Source organism: Lampris incognitus, chromosome 13 (genome assembly GCF_029633865.1).
Source record: "Lampris incognitus isolate fLamInc1 chromosome 13, fLamInc1.hap2, whole genome shotgun sequence".
In the NCBI taxonomy this organism is placed as follows: domain Eukaryota; kingdom Metazoa; phylum Chordata; class Actinopteri; order Lampriformes; family Lampridae; genus Lampris; species Lampris incognitus.
The window spans coordinates 15376042-15400881 of NC_079223.1; the positions used below are offsets into that span (position 1 = coordinate 15376042).

Genomic DNA, 24840 nt, shown 5'->3' on the forward strand with positions numbered 1-24840 from the left:
TGTTGTTTTCCACTGCTGCATTGAGTTCTTAATGATTATTAGTGCCCTGTTGGCTTTGTATAGTGCCAAGCACTCCAGTAACCAGGTGTGGGGCATTGACTCGTAGGCTTTCTTGTAATCAATCCAGGCTGTCCTCAGGTTGGTATCTTGGGTGACTGCTCTATCAACCAGTAGCTGATGCTTTAAACCTCTGGTGTTGTGCCCAGTTCCTTTCTGGGTTTAACTCATGTATTGACTCATGTGCCCATTCAGCTTAGCTGCTATGATACCTGACAGGATCTTCCATGTTGTGGAGAGGCAGGTTATTGGCTGGAAGTCTGAAGGTGTTGTTCCCTTGTGGGGATTCAACAGTCATCCTGGCTTTTGCTCTCTTGGACAGTGAATTTTTTTTTTCTTTGTGTCATGTTGGATATGTGTTCTTGTTTTTGTCTTTGTGTTGCACTGCTGTGGGCTGGGGGAAACGATATTCGTTTCATTTTATGTGCGCACGTGCATGGAATGAAATGGCAAATAAATATTCCTGATTCTTCATGATCAGAATTGTTCTCCCATGTGTTAGTGAGTCAGGGTGAGACCCTGATGTTAGCAGCTGGTTCATCTGTGTTGCCAAGTAAGTGATCATGTAGTGCCGTTAGCATCTTCAGCCAGCAGGCATGAATCATGCATGGTGCAGTCCAGCTCTTCATGTTTGAGACTCATTGTTGGCTGTCGGCCACTGTGATGATGACTGGTTCTCGTTCTGGGATATTGCTGTGGTCTGCTCTTAGGTTCTTTAGCCACTGGGCATTGATGTTGTGTAATATCTCCTTTTCCCATACATCCTTCCAGTATCGCTCGGTCTCTGCTCAGGGTGGGTCTGAAGTTTTTCCCTTGTTGCTCTGCAGTTGGGAGTACACTTTGGATGGTTCTTTGAGGAAACAGGCCATTTACTTTTTTGGGTTCTACTTCTCTAGTGTATCTCTTCAGCCTGGTGGCCAGAGCTGTGAGCCTTTGTTTGGCAGTTTCCAGGGTCTCCCTCTCTCTCTCTCGCTGTGTATTATTTATATATATATATATATATATATATATATATATATATATGTATGTCCACAGGATGTTGCAATGAATGAAACTGTAGAAAAAACAGCTCAACAATTCAGGCAGCTGATGAGTGCACTGAGCATGAAACAAGCTTGTTCTGCCATTTAACAACTTTGAGCTATTAAAAAAAAAAACCAACTTTCTTTTAACAAAGTTTTATTTTTTTATTAATAGCTCAAAGTTGTTAAATGGCAGAACAAGCTTGTTTCATGCTATAAGCAATCAGCAGCTGTCAATAAAGCTACTCGAGGAAAGGACATACAATTTACTGCCTCTTCACACACATCACATGCACAATGTCCAATGGGGACAGTGTTGCACCTCTCCCTTCCCCACTGGACATTGTGGACATGATGTGCATGATGAGGCAGTAAATGCTATGTCATTTCCTCGAGTAGCTTTATTGACAGCTGATGATTGCTTATGGTATGAAACAGGCTTATACTGTCTCATAAAGAATTTACTTGACTCACTGGATTTTATATATATATTATGTTTTGACATATATATATATATACACACATATATAAAAGTTTTGATATAATATTTATATATATATGTATATACAAGTTTTGATATAATATATAAAAGTTTTGATATATTATTTGACAAATTAAAAATGATTTAAGGAAATGTTTTCCTCTAAAGACAAGGTTGACCAACAGTACTGTTTTCATTTATCATGAATTTGCAGTGCTTTTACATTTCCAATGTACCAATAACCAAATCTGGAATAGGAGAAAAGTGATGAACACAAGAATTCTTATATTTTTTCGTTGCACTCTTTCTTTAGGAACAGATCGCTGCATACAAACACAAACTGCCATAATATGAATTGTTAAACTAGTCTGAGATTGTCATTCAGTTCAATGACGTTTAATGTTTCTGAGGATGAAAACCTTCTCCGATTTCAGTGGTCAAAACAAGACAACTTAAAACAGATCTTTATACAGGTGTAAAGTTTCTGTTTGTGTCTGCATCTGTGTGTGTGTGTGTTTCAGAACGTGGAAAAGGCAGGCAGAGACAGGCCATCTTGGGTGAACACCCATCATCCTACATAGATAATGGTTATGGTAAGACACACACACACACACACACACACACACACACACACACACACACACACACACACACACACACACACACATAGTGGTAACTATATCTCCTACTTCACACATGGAACTAGTTAATCCAGAGTCCCTGAGGCTTCTAAGGTGAAACAGGAAGATTAGGTTCTGGGTAATTTTCTTCACTTGTCAGGGACACTTGTCAGACACCATTCTGTCTTTCTTACTGTTAGGACTGGACAGTAACTCAATGTTATTGTTTATTGATCAAATAAAGTTGAATCAGTTCATCTGGATACGTTTACTGACAGATATGTTTCATCTCTCATCGAAGTGACATCTTCGGTCTAAACTGACTGCAGGTATCCCCACCCCTTATAAACAATACAGTGGCATAACGACCGAAACCAACGATCAGTTTCATATGCAAATATGGGCGTGACCATAAACTAGAGTTACAATGGCCATGTGTACTATTCACAAAGGATTTGGGAATGTTTGCAATCACAGTATTGTACGATGGCAAGAGATCTACTCTTATCCCCCCCCCCCCCCCCCCCGGTTCAGGGATGGTTGTGGGCCTACCTGCAGTCAGTTTAGACTAAAGAGAGATGAGTGATGAAACGTAACTGTCAATAAACGTTCTATCCAGATGAACTGATTCAACTTTATTTGATTCTCTTGCATGCATAAAGACATATTGTTTATTGACTTTCAGTGGTATTGTATTGAGATGAAATTCTTCTCAAGATACAATGTTTATTTTCTTGATTAATGATAATGAGAATTTATTGCATAAAATAGATCACAAAATAAGGCAAGGTAAGTTTATTTGTATAGCACATTTCAGCAACCAGGCAATTCAAAGTGCTTTACATAAAACATGAAACCCATTAAGGCAAAGCATAAAAGCAACATAAAGCAATAAAAAGACATTTAAAAACAAATAAGAAGATAGGGTGAAAGTTACAGTGCAGTGTAAATGATAATCAACAGCTTTAAATTTGATTTAATAAAAGGTGGCGGCAAACAGGAAGGTCTTCAGCCTTGATTTAAAAGAACTGAGAGTTGTAGCAGACCTTCAGTTTTCTGGGAATTTGTTCCAGATATGTGGTGCATAAATACTGACAGTAGCCTCTACATGTTTAGTTTCAACTTTGGGGACAGAAGGCAGACCTGTCCCAGATGATCTGAGCAGTCTGAGTGGTTCATAGTGTAGCAGAAGATCAGAAATGTATTTTGGCCCTAAACCATTCAAGGCTTTATAAACCAATAGAAGAGATTTAAAATCAATTCTTTGACAGACAGGAATCCAGTGTAATAATCTCAGAACTGGAGTGATGTGATCTACTCTTTTGGTGTTAGTAAAGACTCGAGCAGCAGCATTCTGAATCAGCTGCAGCTGTTTGAGTGATTTTCTTTTTGGAGAGACCTGTAAAGACACCGTCACTGAAGATAAATGCATGAACAAGTTTTTCCAATTCCTGCTGAGACATAAATCTTTTAATTCTTGATATATTCTTCAGGTGATAGTAGGCTGACTTTATAATTGTCTTAATGTAGTTATTGAAATTCAGATCTGAGTCCATGACTACACCAAGATTTCTGGCTTGGTTCATAGTTTTTAACATTACTGATTGTAGCTGACTTTTAATTGTTCTTCCTTGGCTCCAAAGACAATTACTTCAGTTTTATTTTTGTTTAATTGAAGAAAATTCCGAGACATCCAATAATTGATTTGTTCAATGCACTTACTCAGTGCTCTTATGGGATTATAGTCCCCTGGTTATGTAAATATTTGTGTCATCTGCATTATTATGGTAACATATTTTGCTGTTTTCCATAATCTGAACTAGTAGGAGCATATAGATATTAAAACAAAAGTGGCCCCAGAATGGAGCCTTGGGGAACTCCACAGTTCAATTTTGTACACTCAGATTTGTAATTACCTATAGACACAAAGTAGTCCCTGTTCCTGTCCCTGTCTTTTAAGTGGGATTCAAACCAGTTTAGTTCTGTGCCAGAAAGTGTAACATTTGAGGGAGTATTATTCGAAAACTAGCTTAGCCATAGTTCAACATGATGAACCTCAGCATTGAGTCTATGTGACGGCATGCATCGCTCTTTCAGCAGACTCCATGGTGCCTCCCAGTGGCATTACAACAGACATGGACAAACAGGACTCAGACTTTCATTACAGGATCTCAATATGGCAAACTACCAACCCAGCATGTATTTATGTTACACAAAGACAGAGAAGCTCAACTGGGTGTTCCTGTATCTCCTTCAGGTCCATCTTGTCCCATGTTGCCTCTGCCCACCAACAGCAGATACAAACTTAACCCGTCAGATGGTCCAGACGTGGTGTCCTACCCTCCGCCACACTCTTCCTCCTCATATTCAGCCCACGTGCCTAGCTCTGTGGCCATGGTCAGCGGGCTCCACCCGGTCAAGATGAACTGCAGCCGCATCTTCAACCTCTTCTGCCTCTATGGCAACATCGAAAAGGTGTGTGTGTGTGAGACTTCAGAGCATGATGACTAGGACTTGATTCATTCTCAGACAGGAAGGACTGGTCGAGTACAGGACTTAGCTTTTTTTTTTTAATTTTAAATGAATCGTCAACTGGCGGCACAGTGGTTAGCGCGGTTGCCTCACAGTAAGAAGGTCCTGGGTTTGAGCCCTGGGGTAGTAAGCCTCGGGGGTCATCCCGGGTCGTCCTCAGTGTGGAGTTTGCACGTTCTCCCCGTGTCTGCGTGGGTTTCCTCCAGGTGCTCCGGTTTTCTCCCACAGTCCAAAGACATGCAGGTCAGGTGAATTGGCCATACTAAATTGCCCCTAGGTATGAATGTGTGTGAGTATGTTGGCCCTGTGTGATGGCCTGGCGGCCTGTCCAGGGTGTCTCCCCGCCTGCTGCCCAATGACTGCTGGGATAGGCTCCAGCATCCCTGTGACCCTGACAGTAGGATAAGTGGTTCGGATAATGGATGGATGGATGGATGAATCTTAAACGTCTCCTTACAGATCAATGAAGTGCAATCTAATCTAATTTTTTTTTAAAATTAATTTTCGTCTCTGAAACTTTGGAAAATTTGAATTTGAAATATTATTTCCTTGATAAATATGACAGCGTACATAGCTAAACTGACATTTACTATGATGGTAGACTACTGTAGTTACAGTCGTGGTGTTTAATTGAACTTGTACTGTTCTGGTGTCAGTCTTTACACAAGTTTTGGTCCTGATGGACGTGAGTTGAACTCAACACCTTAACATCTTGGACTCGAACTCGGAATTGTTTGTGTGTGTGTGTTTGCTGTCCCAGGTAAAGTTTATGAAGAGTGTTCCTGGCACAGCGCTGGTGGAGATGGGAGATGAGTACGCTGTGGACCGAGCCATCACACACCTGAACAGCATCAAGGTGTTTGGAAAGAGACTCAATGTCTGGTGAGGAACACACACACACACACACACACACACACACAAATACAATGTCTAGTGAGGATGACACACACAAACACACACAGAATTACACTAGTTACATACAATGTCTGGTGAGGAGGATCCACACACACAATCTCGTCTCATCTATTTTGGTCTGTGTCATCTTTGTGTTCTTTGATAACAAAAGTGTTATCAAAGGAGCCATGGGGAAGATGGTTCTAATATCAATCATTATTTAGAAATAAGATTACCACAGAGGGTGTTGAAAGATAAAAAATAAAAGTGTTACTTTTAACCTAAAAAAAATATACTGATGATGAATTTGATTTTATATTTTTTTACAATCCATAAAACCTCGCTGCGAAACATGACTGACGTTGCGTCTCCAATGTGAGAATGTGAAGGAGAGGTGGATGGAGTAAATAGTGTTCATCTTAACAATTACTTCACAGTTAAGTACAAAAGTGCTTCACAACACCAGTGTTAGTGTAGCTAAGAGATTTGCTTTAAAAGAAATCGCGTTTACATGAATTGATTAACAACGACAATATGAATTTTGTCAATTGCGATGGGAGGGATGGCAGATGCAGAGCGAGTGGATGGACTGGATTTAGAGAGGTGTTGTGTCAAGATTTCTCACCTTGGGGCATCCGGGTAGCGTAGCAGTCTATTATGTTGCCTACCAACACAGGGATAACTGGTTCAAATCCCCGCGTTACCTCCGGCTTGGTAGGGCATCCTTAAAGACACAATTGGCCATGTGTGCGGGTGGAAAGCCAAATGTGGGTATGTGTCCTGGTCGCTGCACTAGCGCCTCTTCTGGTCGGTTGGGGTGCCTGTTCATGGGGAAGGGGGAACTTGGGGGAATAGCATGATCCTCCCACGTGCTACGTCCCCCTGGCGAAACTCCTCACTGTCAAGTGAAAAGAAGCGGCTGGCAACTCCACATGTATCAGAGAACGCATGTGGTAGTCTGCAGCCCTCCCCGGATCAACAGGGGGTGGAGCAGCGACTGGGATGGCTTGGAAGAGTGGGGTAATTGGCCGGATACAACTGGGGAGAAAAGGGGTGGAAATTTAAAAAAAATTGATTACTTTTTCCTAAGTCACCTTTAAATACTTGGGGTCAACTGTACAAAGTAATGGGGAGTGCAGAAGAAAGGTGAAGAAGAGAGTGCAGGCAGGGTGGAGTGGGTGGAGAAGAGTGTCAGGAGTGATTTGTGACAGAAGGGTACCAGCAAGAGTTAAAGGGAAGGTTTACAAGATGGTTGTGAAACCAGCCATGTTATATGGTTTGGAGACAGTGGTACTGACGAAAAGACAGCAGGCAGAGCTGGAAGTGGCAGAGTTGAAGATGCTAAGATTTTCATTGGGAGTGACGAAGAAGGACAGGACTAGGAACAAGTATATTAGAGGGACAGCTCAGGTTGGATGGTTTGGAGATAAGGCAAGAGAGGCAAGATTGAGATGGTTTGGACATGTGTGGAGGAGAGATGCTGGGTATATTGGGAGAAGGATGCTGAATATGGAGCTGCCAGGGAAGAGGAAAAGAAGGAAGGCCAAAGGAGGAGGTTTATGGATGTGGTGAGAGAGGACATGCAGGTGGCTGGTGAGACAGAGGAAGATGCAGAGGACAGGAAGAGATGGAAACGTATGATCCACTGTGGCGACCCCTAACGGGAGCAGCCAAAAACAGTAGTAGTAGTTCCTAAGTCACCTACAGCAGTTTGAAACACTACACACAGCTCCTGTAACAGGGTTTTACTGAGCAGAGGAACGGTGTGTCTGCTGTGTTTCCAGTGTGTCCAAGCAGCAGGCAGTCATTCCTAGTCAGGTGTTTGAGCTGGAGGACGGCAGCAGCAGCTACAAAGACTTTTCCATGACGCGCAACAACCGCTTCAGCAGCGCCGGCCAGGCCTCCAAGAACATCATTCAGCCGCCGGCCGCTGTGCTGCACTTCTACAATGTGCCGCCGTGCGTCACCCAGGAGCACCTGCTGACGGTCAGACACCACCTCCCTGCATTTTATACTGAGCCTATCCCAAAGAAACCACCCGCTAGCACACTAGGTTATGCCATTGATTTATTGATCATTTATTGATTGTGTATTGTCTGTCTTTACAGTTGTGTTTGGAGCACGATGTGCCGGGCTTCGTCAAGGTTAAGGTGTTTGATGCAAAGCGTAAGTTGTGTGTGTGTGTGTGTGTGTGCCATTCATCACATTTTCGATATGGATTACAGGTCATACATCTGTCACATTTACAGATCTTTAAAGTTAATATTCTTAAGCATGCATTTCTGACTTCCATATAATAATCAACTTACCGTTGTTGTGTGATGTGGTCTGCTCTCTACCTCCGTCGTTGTCTTTTCTGTCATCCCCTTTTCTTCTCCTTTTCCTCTGAATTCATCTGTCCTGCAGCCTCCTCCAAAACTATCTCTGGTCTGTTGGAGTTTGACAGTAAAACTCAAGCAGTGGAAGTCCTCACTGTCCTCAACCACTACCAGATCCGAATACCCAGTAAGTGTGTGTGTGTGAAGGTGAGCCAAGGGAAGTTTATTAATAGAGCACACATTCCAAACACAATGGCAATTTAAAATGCTTTGCACAAGACATAAAAAGATATTTTTAAAAAGAAATGAAAAAATAAAAGAGTAGAGGACTAAAATAGCTACAGCTGGTTAAATAATAAAATGCTGTAAGGCTAAAGGGATGGAGCACGGTGTCCCAATAAAACCCAATGAAATACAGTCCAAAATGCCGCTATTCAGGACTGCAACCAATTTCATTATCAATTAGTCTGTCGATTCATTCTTCCGGTAATCATCCATCCATCCATTATCCAAACTGCTTATCCTGCTCTCAGGGTTGTGGGATGCTGGAGCCTATCCCAGCAGTCATTGGACGGCAGGCAGGGAGACACCCTGGACAGGCCGTCAGACCATCACAGGGCCGACACACCCACACACATATTCATACTTAGGGACAATTTAATACGGCCGATTCACCTGACCTGCATGTGTTTGGACTGTGGGAGGAAACCGGAGCATCCGGAGGAAACCCACGCAGACACGGGGAGAATGTGTAAACGCCACACCAAGGATGACCCGGGATGACCCCCAAGGTTGGACTACCCTGGGGCTCAAACCCAGGACTTTCTTGCTGTGAGGCGATCGCGCTAACCACCGCGCGGTCATTTATTCTATAAAATATCTAAAATAATGACATAACCCATCACAAGTTCTCAGAGCTCAGTGACATCTTTAAACCAGCAACCAAAAATCCCTAAAGAATTAATTTTATAATGACATGAATCAGAGAAATAAAAGCAAAACTTGACATTTGTGCTGCTGGAACCAGCAGATGTTTGGTGTCTTTACTTGATAAAAGACTGAAGAGATTAATCCATTGCCAAAATTATAACTGATTAATTTTCCTCCTATGCTTTTCATTCATTACTTCAGTATCAGTTTGTAAATATACTAAACTGTCTTCTCTCTTTCAGATGGCTCCAACCCGTACACACTGAAACTGTGTTTCTCCACCTCCTCCCATTTATGAACAGCTGGATGACCACACCCAGATTACCAGAGAGACAGCGTGATAGAGACGGAAGGATAAATGGAGGCGTTAATGTGGAACATGAGGAACGAAACATTGGTCTTCATGAAACTGTTGGTCTCAGACCTTTTTTCTTTTTTAATCATGGCTCTGTTCTTTCTTTAGACATAGATGTGTATTGTCAGATGATATTTAGAGCATTTTGGGCGTATTGTACATTCACATTGAGACAGAACTGTTGTCTGCAGCTGAGATGAACTGAAACCAGGCACATGTCGCTCTGGAAAACCTCTCTCTGTTTTCTCGGTTGTTTGAAACTTGCTTGCACACCCATCAAATATTAGCACAGTAAATATTTGGGCAAATCGGAGGTGAAAGGGTAAAAAGCACAACTATTTTAATCCAGGCTAAAACTCCAGCACACTGCCGCTGCTTTTTATAACTTCATGTCACATCTGAAAACAGAACTTTGACTTATGAACTGCAATTATTTTTATTTATTTTGTAAATTCTCTTTACAGTAGCACGTATAGATGTTAAAGATTTCTGATCAGCTCTACAGATTCCTCAAGTTTCTTTTTCATTTTCCATTGTTTTTTGCAGACAACACTAAATCAGACGTGCTTATGTGGTCTTACAGAGGTGTTATATGCTAACCACACATATTCATTCAGTTTGACCAACAAGCGGCACTTAGCATGAGATGCTAACGTCTTAGAGCAGATTTGCCCAGTTTTGTGAATACCAAGTTGATTTCTCTTACACACTTCTCAAATTCACCAGAAATCAGAGAGACTTTAAGGGAATGTTCCATGAGGCCCAATAGATTAAGAGAGGAGAAAAGTTTAAATGGCTTCCGTTTATGTGGTAAACTGCAAAAATGAACCGTCTTTCTCCTCATCTCATTCTGAACATCTCAGCGAAGAGATGGGTGAAAACTGCGAGAACACACACACACCATCATCAGTGGTCACTTGGGGTCGAGTATGACTGTCGTCCCTCTAGGTCCTTGTGGGTCTTCAGGTATGCATAGAGGCCGATCCTGGAGCAGTATATTTTGGGGCAATGTGGGCAAGGGTGTGAAGACGTGGTTGAGGATGTGGTTTGGCCTTTCTGGTAACTTGCTCCTTTCTGTGTCTGGCATGTTTTCAGCAGCACAGTGGAGGTCATGGTTGTACTGCCCAACACCCTCACAGGCAGACAGTCTCCAGGCCTCCTGTTTTTTGCTGCTTGTTCCCAGGTGTTAAGGTTGATGCCAACCCTTTTGATGTGGGCCTTGATTTTAATATTTTTATATCGCTTCTTTTGTCCTCCTGGGGCACGGCATCCTGCCATGAGCTGAGAGTAAAGAGCTTGTTTCGGAAGGCAAGAGTCAAGACGTGCAGAGGACATGGCCAGTCCATGTTGTGTGATGGTGGCAGTTATAGTAGGCATGTTGGCCTCCTCAAGGATGTTGAAGTTGGTGTGCTTGTTCTCCCAGCTGATCTTGAGGCATCGCTGTTGGTATGCCTTCAGGTGCCTGCTCTGTATGTAGTCCAGGTTTCTGACCCATACAGTAGGGTGGGCAGCACTGACGCTTTGTACACCAGAATTTTTGTTCTAGCTTGAAGGTCGTGGTTTTCAAAAACCCTTTTACTCAAATCTTGAGAAGGTCTGGCTGGCACAATTGAGACGGTGGTGTATTTCAATGTCAATGCTGGCTTTGGAGAGAAGGCTGCTAAGATAGGGAACTGTTCCACATTTTCGAGTCTGGTGTTGTCTACAGAGATGGATGGGGGCACAGCGGGCATATTTCTACTGGTTGGAGGTGAGTAGAGGATATGGGTCTTTTTTATGATATGACCAGGCCAAGCTGCTTGTATACCTTTGCAAAGGTGTCCAGTATGCTGTGTAGTTCCTCTTCTATGAGGGAAACTAAGGCGTTGTCATCGGCATACTGCAGCTCTATGATGGATGTGGTGGTGGTTTTACCTTTAGCCCTGAATCTGTTAATATTCAGAAGATTCCCATCAGTCCTTTACATGATTCCCTGAGGCAGATTGGGATCCGTGAGGTAGAGGATGGTGGCAATGAAGACAGAGAACAAGGTTGGGACAGTGACACAGCCTTGTTTAACTCCTGTGTGGACCTTGAAGGACTCTGTCTTATCTTCATAACTGCTGAGTACTTTAGCAGTACTTAGTAGTAGTCATAGTACTGTGATATATTTGTCAGGGCAGCCTATTTTTGACAGAACTAGCCAGAGGGCCTGGCGGTTTATGGAATCAAAAGCTTTGGTTAAGTCTATGAAGGCCATGTACAATGGTTGACTCTGTTCCTGGGCTTTTTCTTGGAGTTGGTGAGCAGTAAAAATCATGCCCATGGTGCCTCTGTTAGGATGAAAACCGCTCTGGGATTCTGGCAGAATTTTCTGTGATATTGAGAGGAGTCTCTTGGCCAAGATCTTAGGCAGGGCTTTCCCTGTGGTGGAAAGCAAGGAAATGCCATGGTAGTTTCCACACTCAACATTGTCCCCTTCCTTAAAGATAGAGACAATGAGTGCGTCCCTAAGTTACACAGGAATTTCCTCTGTTTCCAATATTTTAAATAGCAGGGCATGGATATGTCTGAGGAGTGTCCACCTGCCCTGAGTACTTCTGCTGGTATTCCATCAGGACCAACAGCATTGTTGATTTGCATCTTCCTGGCGGCATTCTGGACTTCTCTTATACTAGGTGGTGCTGCCATGTCCTCCTCTTTGGGTTGCTGAGAGAGTTGTTGGAGGGCATTCATCTCAGGGCTAGAGTCCCAGTTTAAAAGGTCCTGTAGTGCTCTTCCTACCTCTCTTTGATTGACTCATTGTCTGTTACCAAGCAGTGTGTAACCATCTTTGGAGTGAAGGGGGTTTAGAGGGCAGTGGCTGGGACCGTATATTGCTTCAGTAGCATCAAAGAAGCATCTGGTATTCCCAGGATCTGCAAGGTGCTGGATCTCAAGGGCCTTCTTTGTCCACCATTGGTTCTTCAATTCCTTGACCCGGCTTTGCTGACTTTGCTCTTGCATGGGCAGCTTGTTTATTTTGGTAGTTGATGTCATTGTGCCAGATGGTAAAGTATTGCCTCTTGATGTTGATTAACCGTTGGATTTCCAGGTCATTCTCATTAAACCAGTCTTGGTGGTTCTTCATCTTATGTCCAAGAGTGGTTTTACAGGTGCCAGTGATTGCAGTCCTGAGCATATCCCAGTGGCTTTCAATATCATTTGGATACTACTTGGGCATTGATGTACTGAGCATGGCCTGGAACTGTTGACGAGAAGTGGTATCAGTAAGTCATTCGAGGTTGAGCTTTAGGCGGCTCTGGTTTTTCTGCACCCTTCTTTTCTGGTGAAGTTGGAGGGACAGGGTGGAGCAGATAAGGCGGTGGTCAGTCCAGCAGTCATCTGCACTGATCACCACTCTGGTGGCTAGTACCTCATGTCAGTCTCTTTGACAGACGATAATGTAGTCAATGAGGGGCGAAATGTTAGAACGAGGGTGCCATCAGGTTTTAAATTTGTTCTTCTGGCAGAAGTGTGTCGGTGATGATTAGGCTGTGTTCTGAGCATGTTGTTAACAGTAGGATGCCATTGGAGTTTGTGTTTCCAACTCCTTCCTTGCCACTTATACCTATCCACAGATTGTAATTTTGTCCCACTCTGGCATTGAAATGTCCAGGCAGGATTAGTTTATCCTCATTGGGGAATTTGGTGAGAAAATTGTCCAGGTTGGCATAGAAGGTCTCCTTTACTTCATCATGTGAGTCAAGTGTTGGAGTGTATGCGCTGATGACAGTGATGCTTTGGTTATTTACAAGCGCCAGTTGTATTGTCATCAGGTGTTCATTGATGCCCAGAAGAAGCTCAACAAGGTGGTAAATTAGGCTGTTTCTGATGGCAAAGCCCATGCTGTGGATCCTCGGCTCATCAGCTGGTTTTCCTTTCCAGAAAAAAAGTGCAACCAACCTTCTCCTCTTTCAGCTGCCCTCGGTAAGCCAATCAGGATTCAGAGTGTGGCAATATCAATACGGAATCTTCTCAGCTCACGGGCGGTGATGGCAGAACACCAGTCAGGTCGCTTGCTGGACTGATTGTCCACGAGAGTTCGTATGTTCCAGGCTGCAAAATAAATGTGTTTCTGTTTCTGACCACATGGTGGTGATCCCTCTGGATGCGGTGGTCCAGACAAGAGCAATTAGGCAGACTATGTTTAGGGCACCTTTTCTACCCCTCCCCAACTGGGGTGAGCAGAGTTGATCCTAAATAGGGCTGCTCAGTCGTGGGCGCAGCAGCCGATAAGCCCCTCTGCCTCAGTCCCAGGGCTTAGCGACTGATCATATACCCACCCCGTGTGCCAGGTTGTGGAGAGGGGCTGCCAGACTTCACTGTCCTGCCCCGTCACCTCTTTCTGTTCGCCACAGGGCTTTGACCCTGGATGTTTATGGGTTGATCCACGTGGGAGGACACCTGTGCGTGACAGCTTTTTACATGGGGAGGCTGATGCACCTGCAGCCACCACATGGTCCTTGGCAGGGGGTGGCCAGAGTCCAATGGCATGGAGAACCAAGACGATTGGGGACCACCTTCTGTTGCAGCCTTCATCCGCCTTCACTGCCGTTGTGACCTGAAGACATCTTCCGCTAGTTCCGCCATTAAGGTCTTGGTTGGATCATCTGGAACCTCCCCCTTGACCAATCCGCCTTGGGTGACCCTACCAGGAGCCAAGCTCCAGATGGCATAGCTGTTTGGATCATTGGTACATGCAAGCTTCTCCGCCACGGCAAGGTGGTGATCCAGAAGAACACACACACAGACAGACACACACACACCATGTCATCCTGTACTTGTGGGGACCCCTCATTGACTACATTCATTCCCTAGCCCTTAACCCTAACCTTAGCCATCATAACTACATGCCTAACCCTTACCTTAACCTAATCCTAACCTTAACACTAGACGCAAGTCCTAACCCTAAAATAGACTTGTTTCCTCACAGCCATAAAATGTCCCCACAAGGAAGGTGGTTTCAGATTTTTCTATCCCCATTAGGCTAGAAATAGTTGGTACACACACACACACACAAACAATATCCCGTCATCAAATCACAGCTCAGTGTGGTGGACATGTGACTACATGGATAGCCAGAGACATTTAGAACAGTGCCGCTGATTTGAACGTTCAAATGGTCAAATTCTGGTTGATTAACAGGTTTTCTTTCACAAAACTGACCCAAAATCAGCGTCGGATGAAAAGTTGGAGAGTGATGCTATGCATCATCTATCCAGCAGGTTTAGACGCTGTTTGGTTGACTATTATTATTATTATTAGCTCATCACTATTCATTATTGAGCAATTCTTTGAATAAAGACTCTGGGAGTTTTGCCCGTTTTGGCAACACTTTGGGGATATGTAAGAAAACAAACAATATTACGGACCGGCTATAAAACGTTCAAACTGTCCAGCGTTAATATCAGAGGTGCTGGTGTTATGACTTCCACTTATTATTTTCCATCAAATGAAAGACGTGTTTTCCGCTACAACCTTCATAAGCACATTTTACTTTAACACCTTGTTCAGCGTTATTTGTGAGTCAACTGGAAATTCATATTTTGCGGACACCAAACCTCCAAATGTCTCAGATGAGAGCAGGAAACACTTTATCAGGAATCTGATGGAAGCATTATTCTGATTTGCTCTGGTGTGTTTCAGAACCAAAGGGAAGATGCTGCATGTGTTCCCTGATATGGTCCATAACATCTGTATGGTGCCTTGGTTTAAATCACTTGTGTTTTTAAAGCGATCAGCTGGTCGTGTCAATTACAAGTCGTACATTTATTCTTCTAGTTATGTTGGTGATGTCTGTATACATCTAATAAAGACGTAGGGTAAGTGGTATTTTTAAGTTTCAGTGAGTAATGAAAGATGAGAAGGTTTCATTTTCTATGTATAAATGAATACCATGTAAATATGACTGGAAATGATTTGTTGAAATAAATTGTGGATTTGTGGTGTAAATATGAACAGATTGTCCAAAAATTCATCCAGCAAGCTTTGTTAGGTTAAAATACAAGGATGGCTAGCTTCTGACACGTTTGATGAGATATTAAATGTTCAGCTTTTGGTATGCATTGTGTGTGTGTGTGTCCATGGATTGTCACCTTGTCGTGGTGGAGAAGCTTGTGTGGTCCTGAGATCTCGAGAGAAATGCCGTCTGGAGCTATGCTCCTAGTAGGGTCACCCATGGCGGTAAGGTCAAGGGGGAGGTCCCTGACAAAGAGCAATCCAACCAAGGCCTCAACGGTGGAACGGGTGGAGGATGACGGCTGACTTTAGGGAAGCATCACAACAGCTGGGAAGGCGGATGAAGGCTGCAGCAGAAATGGGCCCCTAGTCGTCTTGGACTCCATGCCAGTGGATCCTGAACCAGATCTGTTAAGGACCGTGTGGTGGCCGTCTGTGCACCAGTCTCCCCATGTTAAACAGATTTACGCACAGGCGTCCACCTGACAGCGGCGGCGCCAGAGTATTTTTCTTGGTTCAAGGTCAAAAAATCAATGTGAATATATACACAATGGAATCGCACCCCCTCCCAAACAGCTATAAATACCATGCATTAGGCTACTATGCAAGACGATTGCACCACTGACTTTTCACACGTAATATCAGCCTACATCGAGAGCAACCGTCGTACGGACGGACGGTCACTAGCCTACTACTAAATTTAGACAGAATAGTATTCATGCTGACTCGTTCACAGGCTGCACGGCGACAGCAAACAAACACATAGCTTTTATGCTGCACGGCGGCAGCATTAAGAAATAGCCTAGAACCAGAACAACAATGTGTCACTCTGTCTGACTCACTCGCTGCACCCAGCTAAGTTCTTGACAGACTGCTGCCCGGTCGCTTACCAACCCGAGGACGACCCAAGTCAGCTTTCCTACAGTCATCAAACTGACCCAACGCACAATTAACTACAAACACGTCCAAGTTAAAAACTGCCATCCCCGGCAGGAGAAACAAAATAACCACACGCATAGCCCAAGGCTAACAACGTACGTTAAGCTCTGCTAAACCAGGCTAGGCTAAGCTAAAAACAAGTAGGCTACAACACCATGGCAACAGTAAACAATGTGTCTCGGCGAGAGACCATGCTGTCAGCGGAGTTTCCAAATCAACTATATTAGCTAATTCACAATATATATTCGGACTCACCACTGACGGCTTCAAAGGAGCACAATCCGGCAGTTGTTGTCAAACACATCAATGGTGCGCTAGACATCCAAGGTCTTCGTCCTTTGTTGATGGCCAACAGGGTCAAGTTGCTATTTCCGGCATCACCGCTGCTGTTCCGTAGATAGTTATTGATGCGACGCACTCCTCCGTCCCACAAGTAGACAACGCAACAGAGAGGACAGTCGTTTCAAGTGACCGCCGATGACGATGATGGCGGTGTGCGCACGGGTGCATGTTCTCTTACTGCAGGCAGGTGTGCACATACTGTAGCGAATTCGGGGGCAACCGGAGGAACCGCCGCAGCCGGGACGCGAACCCGTATCTCCCGCACCGCGGGAGACATCGCTAACCGCTCGACTAAAGGGTCCCACTCACCCGTTAGCCAAGTGTGGGGTACTTGGGATTTAGTAGCCCCCCATCTATTTTTTATTTTATATACTTACCTTCATTGACCACTCACTACTAGTAAAGAGGAGAATTGTCTGCTGTGTTGTTGTGATAGCCGGTTCTCGCCACAGGAGGGCACTGCAGGTTAATTGCTTCTAGCCTGTGTGACGTAGTGCTGGCTCCCGCGGTGCACTCTGGGGCATTCGGGTAGAGTCGTCAGATGAGTGTTGCCGTTCGTATAGTGAGCCGTGCTCTGAAAACGTGTCCTCTGTAATGTCTATTTGACAGATGGAGTAAAACAACAAAAACACCAGCCCTTGTAAGTGTCATTCTTATCAAGTGTGCTACAAATATTGGTGCCGAAACCCGGGATCAGCGCCATTGCCACCATTGTCAGGAGAAGAAGTGGGGAGCGGAGTGAGAACACGTGACCAACAATGGAACTGGAGCTTGAGCAACTGCAAGACAGGCTGAGTGAGACCCTCCTGCAGTTAGGGCTGGACCAGTTAAAAGAGGTGTGTGTTATTGCTAAAGTCCCGACTGAAAAACAGACAAAGAGGCATGCGCTGATCAGACTTATTAGTGAAACTGTGGATGAAGCAATTGAGAAGGAGGATGAAGAGGTAGCACGTCAGTTTCTGTCCAGACTAGTGGACCTCTCTAGTGAAATGAAGCAGAGAGGGGCGGAGTCACATACTGGTGCAGGTGCAGACAGTACTAACAAGGAGGCTGCTGAATTGGCAAGCTTACATGAACAATATCAGGCCTTACAGTCCAGCTTTACTGCATCCACAAAAGCGCTTGAGGAAGAGATATCACGCCTCAGTGAAAAACTAAGTCTTAAAGAACCCAGTAGACCTAGTCAACCTTCAAACCCAATCCCGTCAGTAATCCAACCCCCTGAAGTGACCATACGCAGAGACTTTAAGATAAATGGCCAAATAGGAGAACGGGGGCAGATAGACAAGTTGTCTTATATAAATCTTACGCATCAGATTGATATGGGGGTGAGAAAAGGCCACAGCGAGTTGGAGATAATAGAGGCTGTAATCCGAGCCATCAGCCCTGGGCTGACTCTCCGTGACTTGTTAGAGATCAAAACCGAACTCACCCTCCCTCAGCTGAGGACCATTCTGAAAGGCCATTTCAAAGAGGATAGCTCTGTGGACCTATATCACCGACTAATCAACATCACACAGGACAGTCAGGAGTCACCACAGAACGTCCTGTTCCGAGCCATAGCATGTAAAGAGAGACTCTTAGCAGCAGCGAGAGAGCCTGGCTCTGATGAACAATACAGCCCTGAACTGATACAGAAGAAGTTCCTAAGAGCTGTGGGAACTGGGCTAGTGAATGACCAGGTAAAATATCAGCTCAAGAGCTATCTGGATGATCAAGCAACTACTGATGATGTTCTCATTGTTAAGATGATAGAGGCCGCAAGTTTCGAGTCAGAGAGACAGCGGAAATTCAAGAAGAGCTCCCACAGTAAGGAAACCAGAGTGCGGGAAGTGCGAGCTGAGGCACATCAGTATCTAGGAGCGGAAGCTGCAGTGGTCGGGGGTCAGGAGTCGTCGCCATCAACATCCGCGAGTGTGAAAGCCCTTAAGACACAGGCAGGGAACCAAAAGGAGTCTGCGTTCTACGAGATAATCCAACAGCTGAAAGGAGAAATGGAACAGATGAGAAAAGCCATGAACCACTCCTCTGGCCAAAGACCTTCTCGTCAGCAGCAGCCTGTGAGGAAGCGCGGATGCAAAGCCTGTCAAGACAGTGAAAGGGGCGACCAGTGCAACCACTGTTTCAAATGCGGACAGAGTGGCCATCTTTCAAGAGGGTGTAGAGCTCAGAGGCCTGAAAAATCGGAGCAGGTAGACACATCTAGCTGTACTGTCACCAGCAAGCTCATCGACGACAGTGTTCAGCTACTAGAAGCCAGAGTGTCTGCCCGACAGCGAGACGAGGCAGGGCGGGAACAGCAAGCACCCACAGTGAGTCATATCTCCTCAAAACGCCAGTCACAGCTGCTGAACCTAATTGGAAAGAAATACATGATAAACTGTTACATTGATGGTGTAGCCACACAGGCATTGTGGGATACCGGGTCGCAGGTCTGCCTAATCAGTGAAGAATGGAGGAGAAAACATCTCCCACACACCAAGGTGAGAAGCACAGAAGAGATCCTTGGCCCTGGCACCCTTACTGGTAAAGCAGCAAACCAGACAACCATTCCTTTCTCTGGATGGGTGGAAGTGACTGTCCAGTTAGCACCGAATAGCACCACTCAGACCCCACCAATGGAACTCACTGTGCCAATACTAGTAACCACACACCAGGGCACCGCAGAAGAACCGATCATCGGTTACAATGTAATTGAACACCTGTTAGAGTCTGGAGCTGGACAGCCATCAAGTGTAATCACAAAGGCACTAAGCATTGCGTTCGCGGTTGACTACAAGAAGGCTGAAGTCCTCGTGAAGCTGATAAAGAGCCGAGATGATATGGAAGGTGAGGGGATGGTTAAAGTGGGCCGAGAAAGCATGACTATTCCGGCGGGCCAGACAAAGACTGTTAAGTGTGGTGTTAGAGCAGGGCCCCTCCAAGCAGACCAGAACGTCCTCTTTGAGCCTAATGTGAACCCAAAGTGGCCAGAGGGCCTGAAGGTGGATGAAAACATTGTATGTTTACAGAAGGGAACCTGGTCACGCATCGCTGTCCCAGTGACTAACGTCACAGCTCATGACATCACACTGCCGCCACGGACTCCCCTGGGGCAGACCCAAAGAACTAAAGCCATCTACCCTGCCGCCGTGAAGCCGTTGGATGTGGATGGGACTAGTACAGTGAACCCAGTCATCCCAGGGACCTCCACAACAGGTACAGAACGAAGACCTGTGATTAGAGACACAACAAAGCTGAAAGGGCCAGGTGATGTCAAGACGGAACACCAGGAGGAAGATCTATGGGACCCGCCTGTCCCTCTGAACCACCTGACACCTGAACAACAACTGCAGGTGAGAGAGCTACTGCGGGAGGAGAGTAGTGTGTTCGCACGCGATGACCATGATGTGGGGACTATTCCATCACTCCAGCTCAAGATCCGCCTGAGTGACACCACACCGGTGAAGCGGACATACACATCAGTCCCAAAGCCTCTTCATAAAGAAGTGAAGGAATACCTAGAGGATTTACTGAACAGAGGCTGGATAACTAAGTCAAAATCACCCTACTCAAGCCCAATCGTGTGTGTGCGGAAAAAGGATGGGAGCCTCCGCCTCTGCTGTGACTACCGTGAGTTGAACAAGAGGTCCATCCCAGACCGCCATCCAATACCACGCATCCAGGATATGCTCGACAGCCTGAAGGGGAGTGCCTGGTTTTCTGTCTTGGATCAGGGGAAGGCATATCACCAGGGGTTTCTTGAGGAGTCCAGCCGCCCACTGACTGCATTCATCACCCCGTGGGGATTATATGAATGGGTGAGAATTCCCTTCGGACTGTCCTCAGCACCAGCAGAGTTCCAGAGGTCCATGGAGGAATGTTTGATTGGGCTGAGGGACGACATTTGTCAGCCGTATTTAGATGACAACCTGGTCCACTCAACCACATTCGACGAACACCTCCAGCACCTGAGAAGAGTACTGCACCGCTACAGAAGCCATGGAATCAAGCTGACGGCAAGAAAATGTGAACTCTTCAAAAACCAAGTAAGGTTCCTGGGAAGGCTTGTGACCAAGGATGGATACACAATGGACCCCGCTGATGTGGCCCCGGTCCAGGCACTGAAGGAGAGAGAACCTACGACCATCGGAGAGCTCAGGAAGATGCTGGGATTCATCTCGTATTACCGGCCCTACATACCTAACTTCTCCCGAATCGCAAGGCCTCTCTATGACCTCCTCACCCCAGAGAAGACAGCAGCGGGGAAGCTCAAACAAAAGAGAAAGGACAAGGGGAGGAAGGGCTCCCGAGACCATCTGCCCTCCTCCCACCCAGTTAAGTGGACAGCTGAACACCAACAGGTCCTCTGTCAGTTGATTGAATTCCTCATCCAGCCACCAGTGTTGGGCTACCCAGACTTTGAACAGCCCTTTATCCTTCACTGCGACGCGTCACGAGAGGGCCTCGGGGCAGTATTGTATCAAAGACAGTCACAGGGTGGGCTGGCAGTCATCGCGTACGGGTCTAGGACACTGACAACTCCTGAGAAGAACTACCATCTCCACTCAGGGAAGTTGGAGTTCCTCGCGATGAAATGGGCCATATGTGAGAGATTTAGAGATTACCTCTACCACGCTCCATCATTCACTGTCTACACAGACAATAATCCCCTCACCTATGTGCTCACGACAGCCAAACTGAATGCGACCACCCACAGGTGGGTAGCAGAGTTAGCCGATTTCCAGTTCTCTATCAAGTACCGGCCTGGACGAGCCAATGGGGACGCAGATGGCCTCTCACGCATGCCGATGGAGCAGTACATGCAGAGCTGTTCACAAGAAGTACACCCCGAGGTCATGAACAGTGTGACCCAGGCGCTGTCAGTACAGCTGGAGAGAGCTGAGCCTTGGATGTGTCCGGTAACCATAGCCACAGCACTAGCCGAGTTTGAGAAGGAACATACATCACCTGTGGCAGAGATACCCAGTCAGACGGTGAGAGACGCCCAGAGGGAGGATGCTGTCATTGGTGAGGTGCTGAAGTACATAACCTCCAATCAGTGGCCTCGGGGAAAAACACAGTGTGCGAGCAGGGGTCTTGCGACACTCATGAGAGAGAAGCATCGGCTGTGCCTTGATGATGATGGCATCCTGCGCCGGAAAACAGCTACCCGAACTCAGCTAGTCCTGCCGAAAAAGTTCCATGAGCTGGTGTATAAAGAACTGCACAGAGACCTGGGCCATCTAGGCGTGGAGAGGGTGTTGCACCTGTTGAGGGACCGTTTCTATTGGCCTCACATGCAGAAAGATGTGGAACATTACATCACACAGGTGTGTAGCTGCCTGAAGACCAAGCGCCCCAACAAACCAACCAGAGCCCCTCTCACCAACATCGTGACCACACACCCATTTGAGATGGTCTCCATTGACTTCTTACACTTAGAGAAGTGTAAGGGAGGGTACGAGTATATACTGGTGGTTATGGACCACTTTACCCGTTTTGTTCAAGCCTATGCATGCAGAAACAAAGCTGCCAAGACCGCCGCAGAGAAGGTATTCGGGGACTTTGTGCTGAGATTTGGTTTCCCGGCGACGCTGCACCATGACCAAGGGAAGGAGTTTGACAATAAGCTCTTCGCCAAGCTGCAGGAGTACAGTGGAGTCAGGGGTTCTCACACAACACCGTATCACCCGCAAGGAAATGGTCAGGTCGAGCGTTTCAACAGAACGGTTCTGGCGATGCTGAGAAACCTGCCAGCGGTTGCGAAAACGGATTGGAAAGCGTCACTCCCAAAGGTGATACATGCATACAACTGCACCCGAAATGAAGCGACCGGATTTGCACCTTACTATCTGTTGTTCGGCAGAAATCCAAGACTTCCCATTGACCTGATGTTTGGCCTTAGAGCAAAGGACCAGGCACTATCCCATCAAGAATATGCAGAGAAGTGGAAGGCCCGCATGAATGACGCCTATCGCCTAGCATCAGAGACAGCACGGAAGGAGGGGGCCAGAAACAAAACACTATACGACAAAAAGGCCCACGGGACAGAGCTGTATCCCGGATGCAGGGTTCTCATCCGCAACCTGAACGAGAAAGGAGGACCGGGGAAATTAAGACCATTCTGGGAGGACCAGGTGCATGTAGTAACACAGAGGAAGCACGCCGACAGCCCTGTGTATGAGCTGAAGCCGGAGAATGGAAAAGGACGAACCAGAATCATGCATAGGAACCTTCTTCTGCCATGCGACTTCCTGCCGGTGGAACCAAGAGAAGAGGACTTACCTGTGAAACCTAGACGGGAGAGAAAGAAGACAGACAGACAAATGCAGTGGAACCAGGAACAGGACAGTGACTCAGATGATGAGGATAACTGGAGATGCATCGTGGGACGACCAACAGTCAGAGCCAGTGAGCGGATCCAGAGTCAGCTGAGCCCAGACGCCTTGGAGTTCTATCCGGAGGAAAGAGACGGTCAAGATGAAGAGGATTTTGCGGAGCAGCCTGCAACAATAGAGGACAATGGGACAGTGTCAGAGAATGGCGAGACATCTGGAGCTGAAGAAGAGGATGAGCCCGATGACAACAAGAGCCCGGAAGATGCCTTGCAGCCTCCACCAGAAGATGCCTTGCAGCCTCCTCCAGGGGAAGCTGTGCAGCCTGCCAGAGAAAAAGCATATCCTTTGAGAAATAGAAAACCTACACCAGTGTTTACTTATCACAGACTAGGGCAGCCTAGTGTGTCTGGTAGATAAGCAAATCAGACAAGTCAGTATAAATAAATAAATGAAAAAAAAATTAAAAAAAAAAAAAAAAACCACAAAAAAAACTTTTGACATGTTACAATTGTTATAGCTATGTGATTTTAGTTGTCCTGTGATCACCAGACATAGAGTTACTGTAGCATTGGTGTTTTAGAACACCCCTGTTACCACCAGGGATATTACTATTACAAAGTTATTTGCTTTTAGTCAGATACTATAGCTCCCCGGCCTCAAGACGGACGAAGCAGTGGATTCAAGTGCACATTATTTACTGCAAACATATACCATTAATAGGAGATGTGTGTTATATGTTATGACTGATTACAGTACAGTATCCAGATTGACTCCTGCTTAGTAATAACCTATCTTTTCAATGAAAAGTTATGCAATGTGGACTGGTAGATTTGTTATGTCGGGACGCCATTATCTTTTTGAGGGGAGAGTGTGGGGTACTTGGGATTTAGTAGCCCCCCATCTATTTTTTATTTTATATACTTACCTTCATTGACCATTCACTACTAGTAAAGAGGAGAATTGTCTGCTGTGTTGTTGTGATAGCCGGTTCTCGCCAGAGGAGGGCACTGCAGGTTAATTGCTTCTAGCCTGTGTGACGTAGTGCTGGCTCCCGCGGTGCACTCTGGGGCATTCGGGTAGAGTCGTCAGATGAGTGTTGCCGTTCGTATAGTGAGCCGTGCTCTGAAAACGTGTCCTCTGTAATGTCTATTTGACAGATGGAGTAAAACAACAAAAACACCAGCCCTTGTAAGTGTCATTCTTATCAAGTGTGCTACACAAGGGCTAACGTGTCTACTTATCCATGCATGATACAATGTTTGTGCATATTGCTATATTGCACCCGTTCAAGTTCAACTTTATTGTTATGTGTCGAATGACATCCAATAAAACATTTCAAACAGAACAAGGAGAGGTATAAAGGAGATGCTTACAGTCACCAACGACCTCCTCCTCTCCTCAGACTCTGGCTACCTCAGCATTTTCATCCTCCTTGGCCTCACTGCAGCTTTTGACACCATCAACCACACCATTTTTCTTTCCTGCCCAGAATCCTCCCTCAACATCACCGGTACTGCCCTCTGCTGGTTAATGTTATATCTCACAAACAGACAACGGCTCATCAGCATCAACAACTTGTACCTCCTTCAACGCTCCTCTGTCCAAAGGCGTCCCCCAGGGTTCAGTGCTTGGTCTTCCTTGTTCATCCTTTACGTGTGTACCCTGTGGAAATAGGTACCACACAGGACACAATCACTACTTTTAGGGTTCTTTATTTGTTTGTGTTATCACTCTAAATTGAATGGTTTAGGCAAAAAGATTTAATGGTTTAGGCAAAAAGATTTCAAACAAATACAAAAAAAACACAACAAAACCCTAAAAAACAAATCAAAATACAGCAGTGAGCTTATCACTAAAAGAAAACACGAAAATGTACAAAATAAACATACATGCCCTCTAACCCCACTGGCAACAATGAAAACTGTGAGAATTCAACTCAGCAGTAATACTTAAAGCACACCCACATTCCATTTCCCTTCACAGGGACCTCCAAGTTGAGCTTCTGGCTTTGTTCAGAAATCCTAATATCTACAGTAAAGATACATTTATAG

At 45.5% G+C, this 24840-nt stretch overlaps 1 protein-coding gene and 1 long non-coding RNA gene across 2 annotated transcripts in view; one reads left to right on the forward strand and one right to left on the reverse strand.

Moving 5' to 3' along the window:
- The window catches only part of LOC130122848 (heterogeneous nuclear ribonucleoprotein L-like), a 45543-nt gene extending 35564 nt beyond the window's left edge, over positions 1-9979 (forward strand). The window contains exons 8-14 of the mRNA XM_056291891.1: positions 2082-2153; positions 4438-4655; positions 5473-5594; positions 7391-7592; positions 7715-7772; positions 8013-8111; positions 9097-9979. Of these exons, the coding sequence (XP_056147866.1) occupies positions 2082-2153; positions 4438-4655; positions 5473-5594; positions 7391-7592; positions 7715-7772; positions 8013-8111; positions 9097-9152 (827 nt within the window). The 3' untranslated portion in view covers positions 9153-9979. The remainder of the gene's footprint in view (positions 1-2081; positions 2154-4437; positions 4656-5472; positions 5595-7390; positions 7593-7714; positions 7773-8012; positions 8112-9096) is intronic.
- Positions 6483-24452, reverse strand: LOC130122849 (uncharacterized). Its single transcript, XR_008811271.1, has 3 exons — positions 24371-24452; positions 7916-8035; positions 6483-6644 (listed from the first exon to the last, which is right to left on the reverse strand). It is a non-coding gene; the product is annotated as an uncharacterized LOC130122849 (long non-coding RNA).
- Positions 24453-24840: the final 388 nt, after the last annotated feature.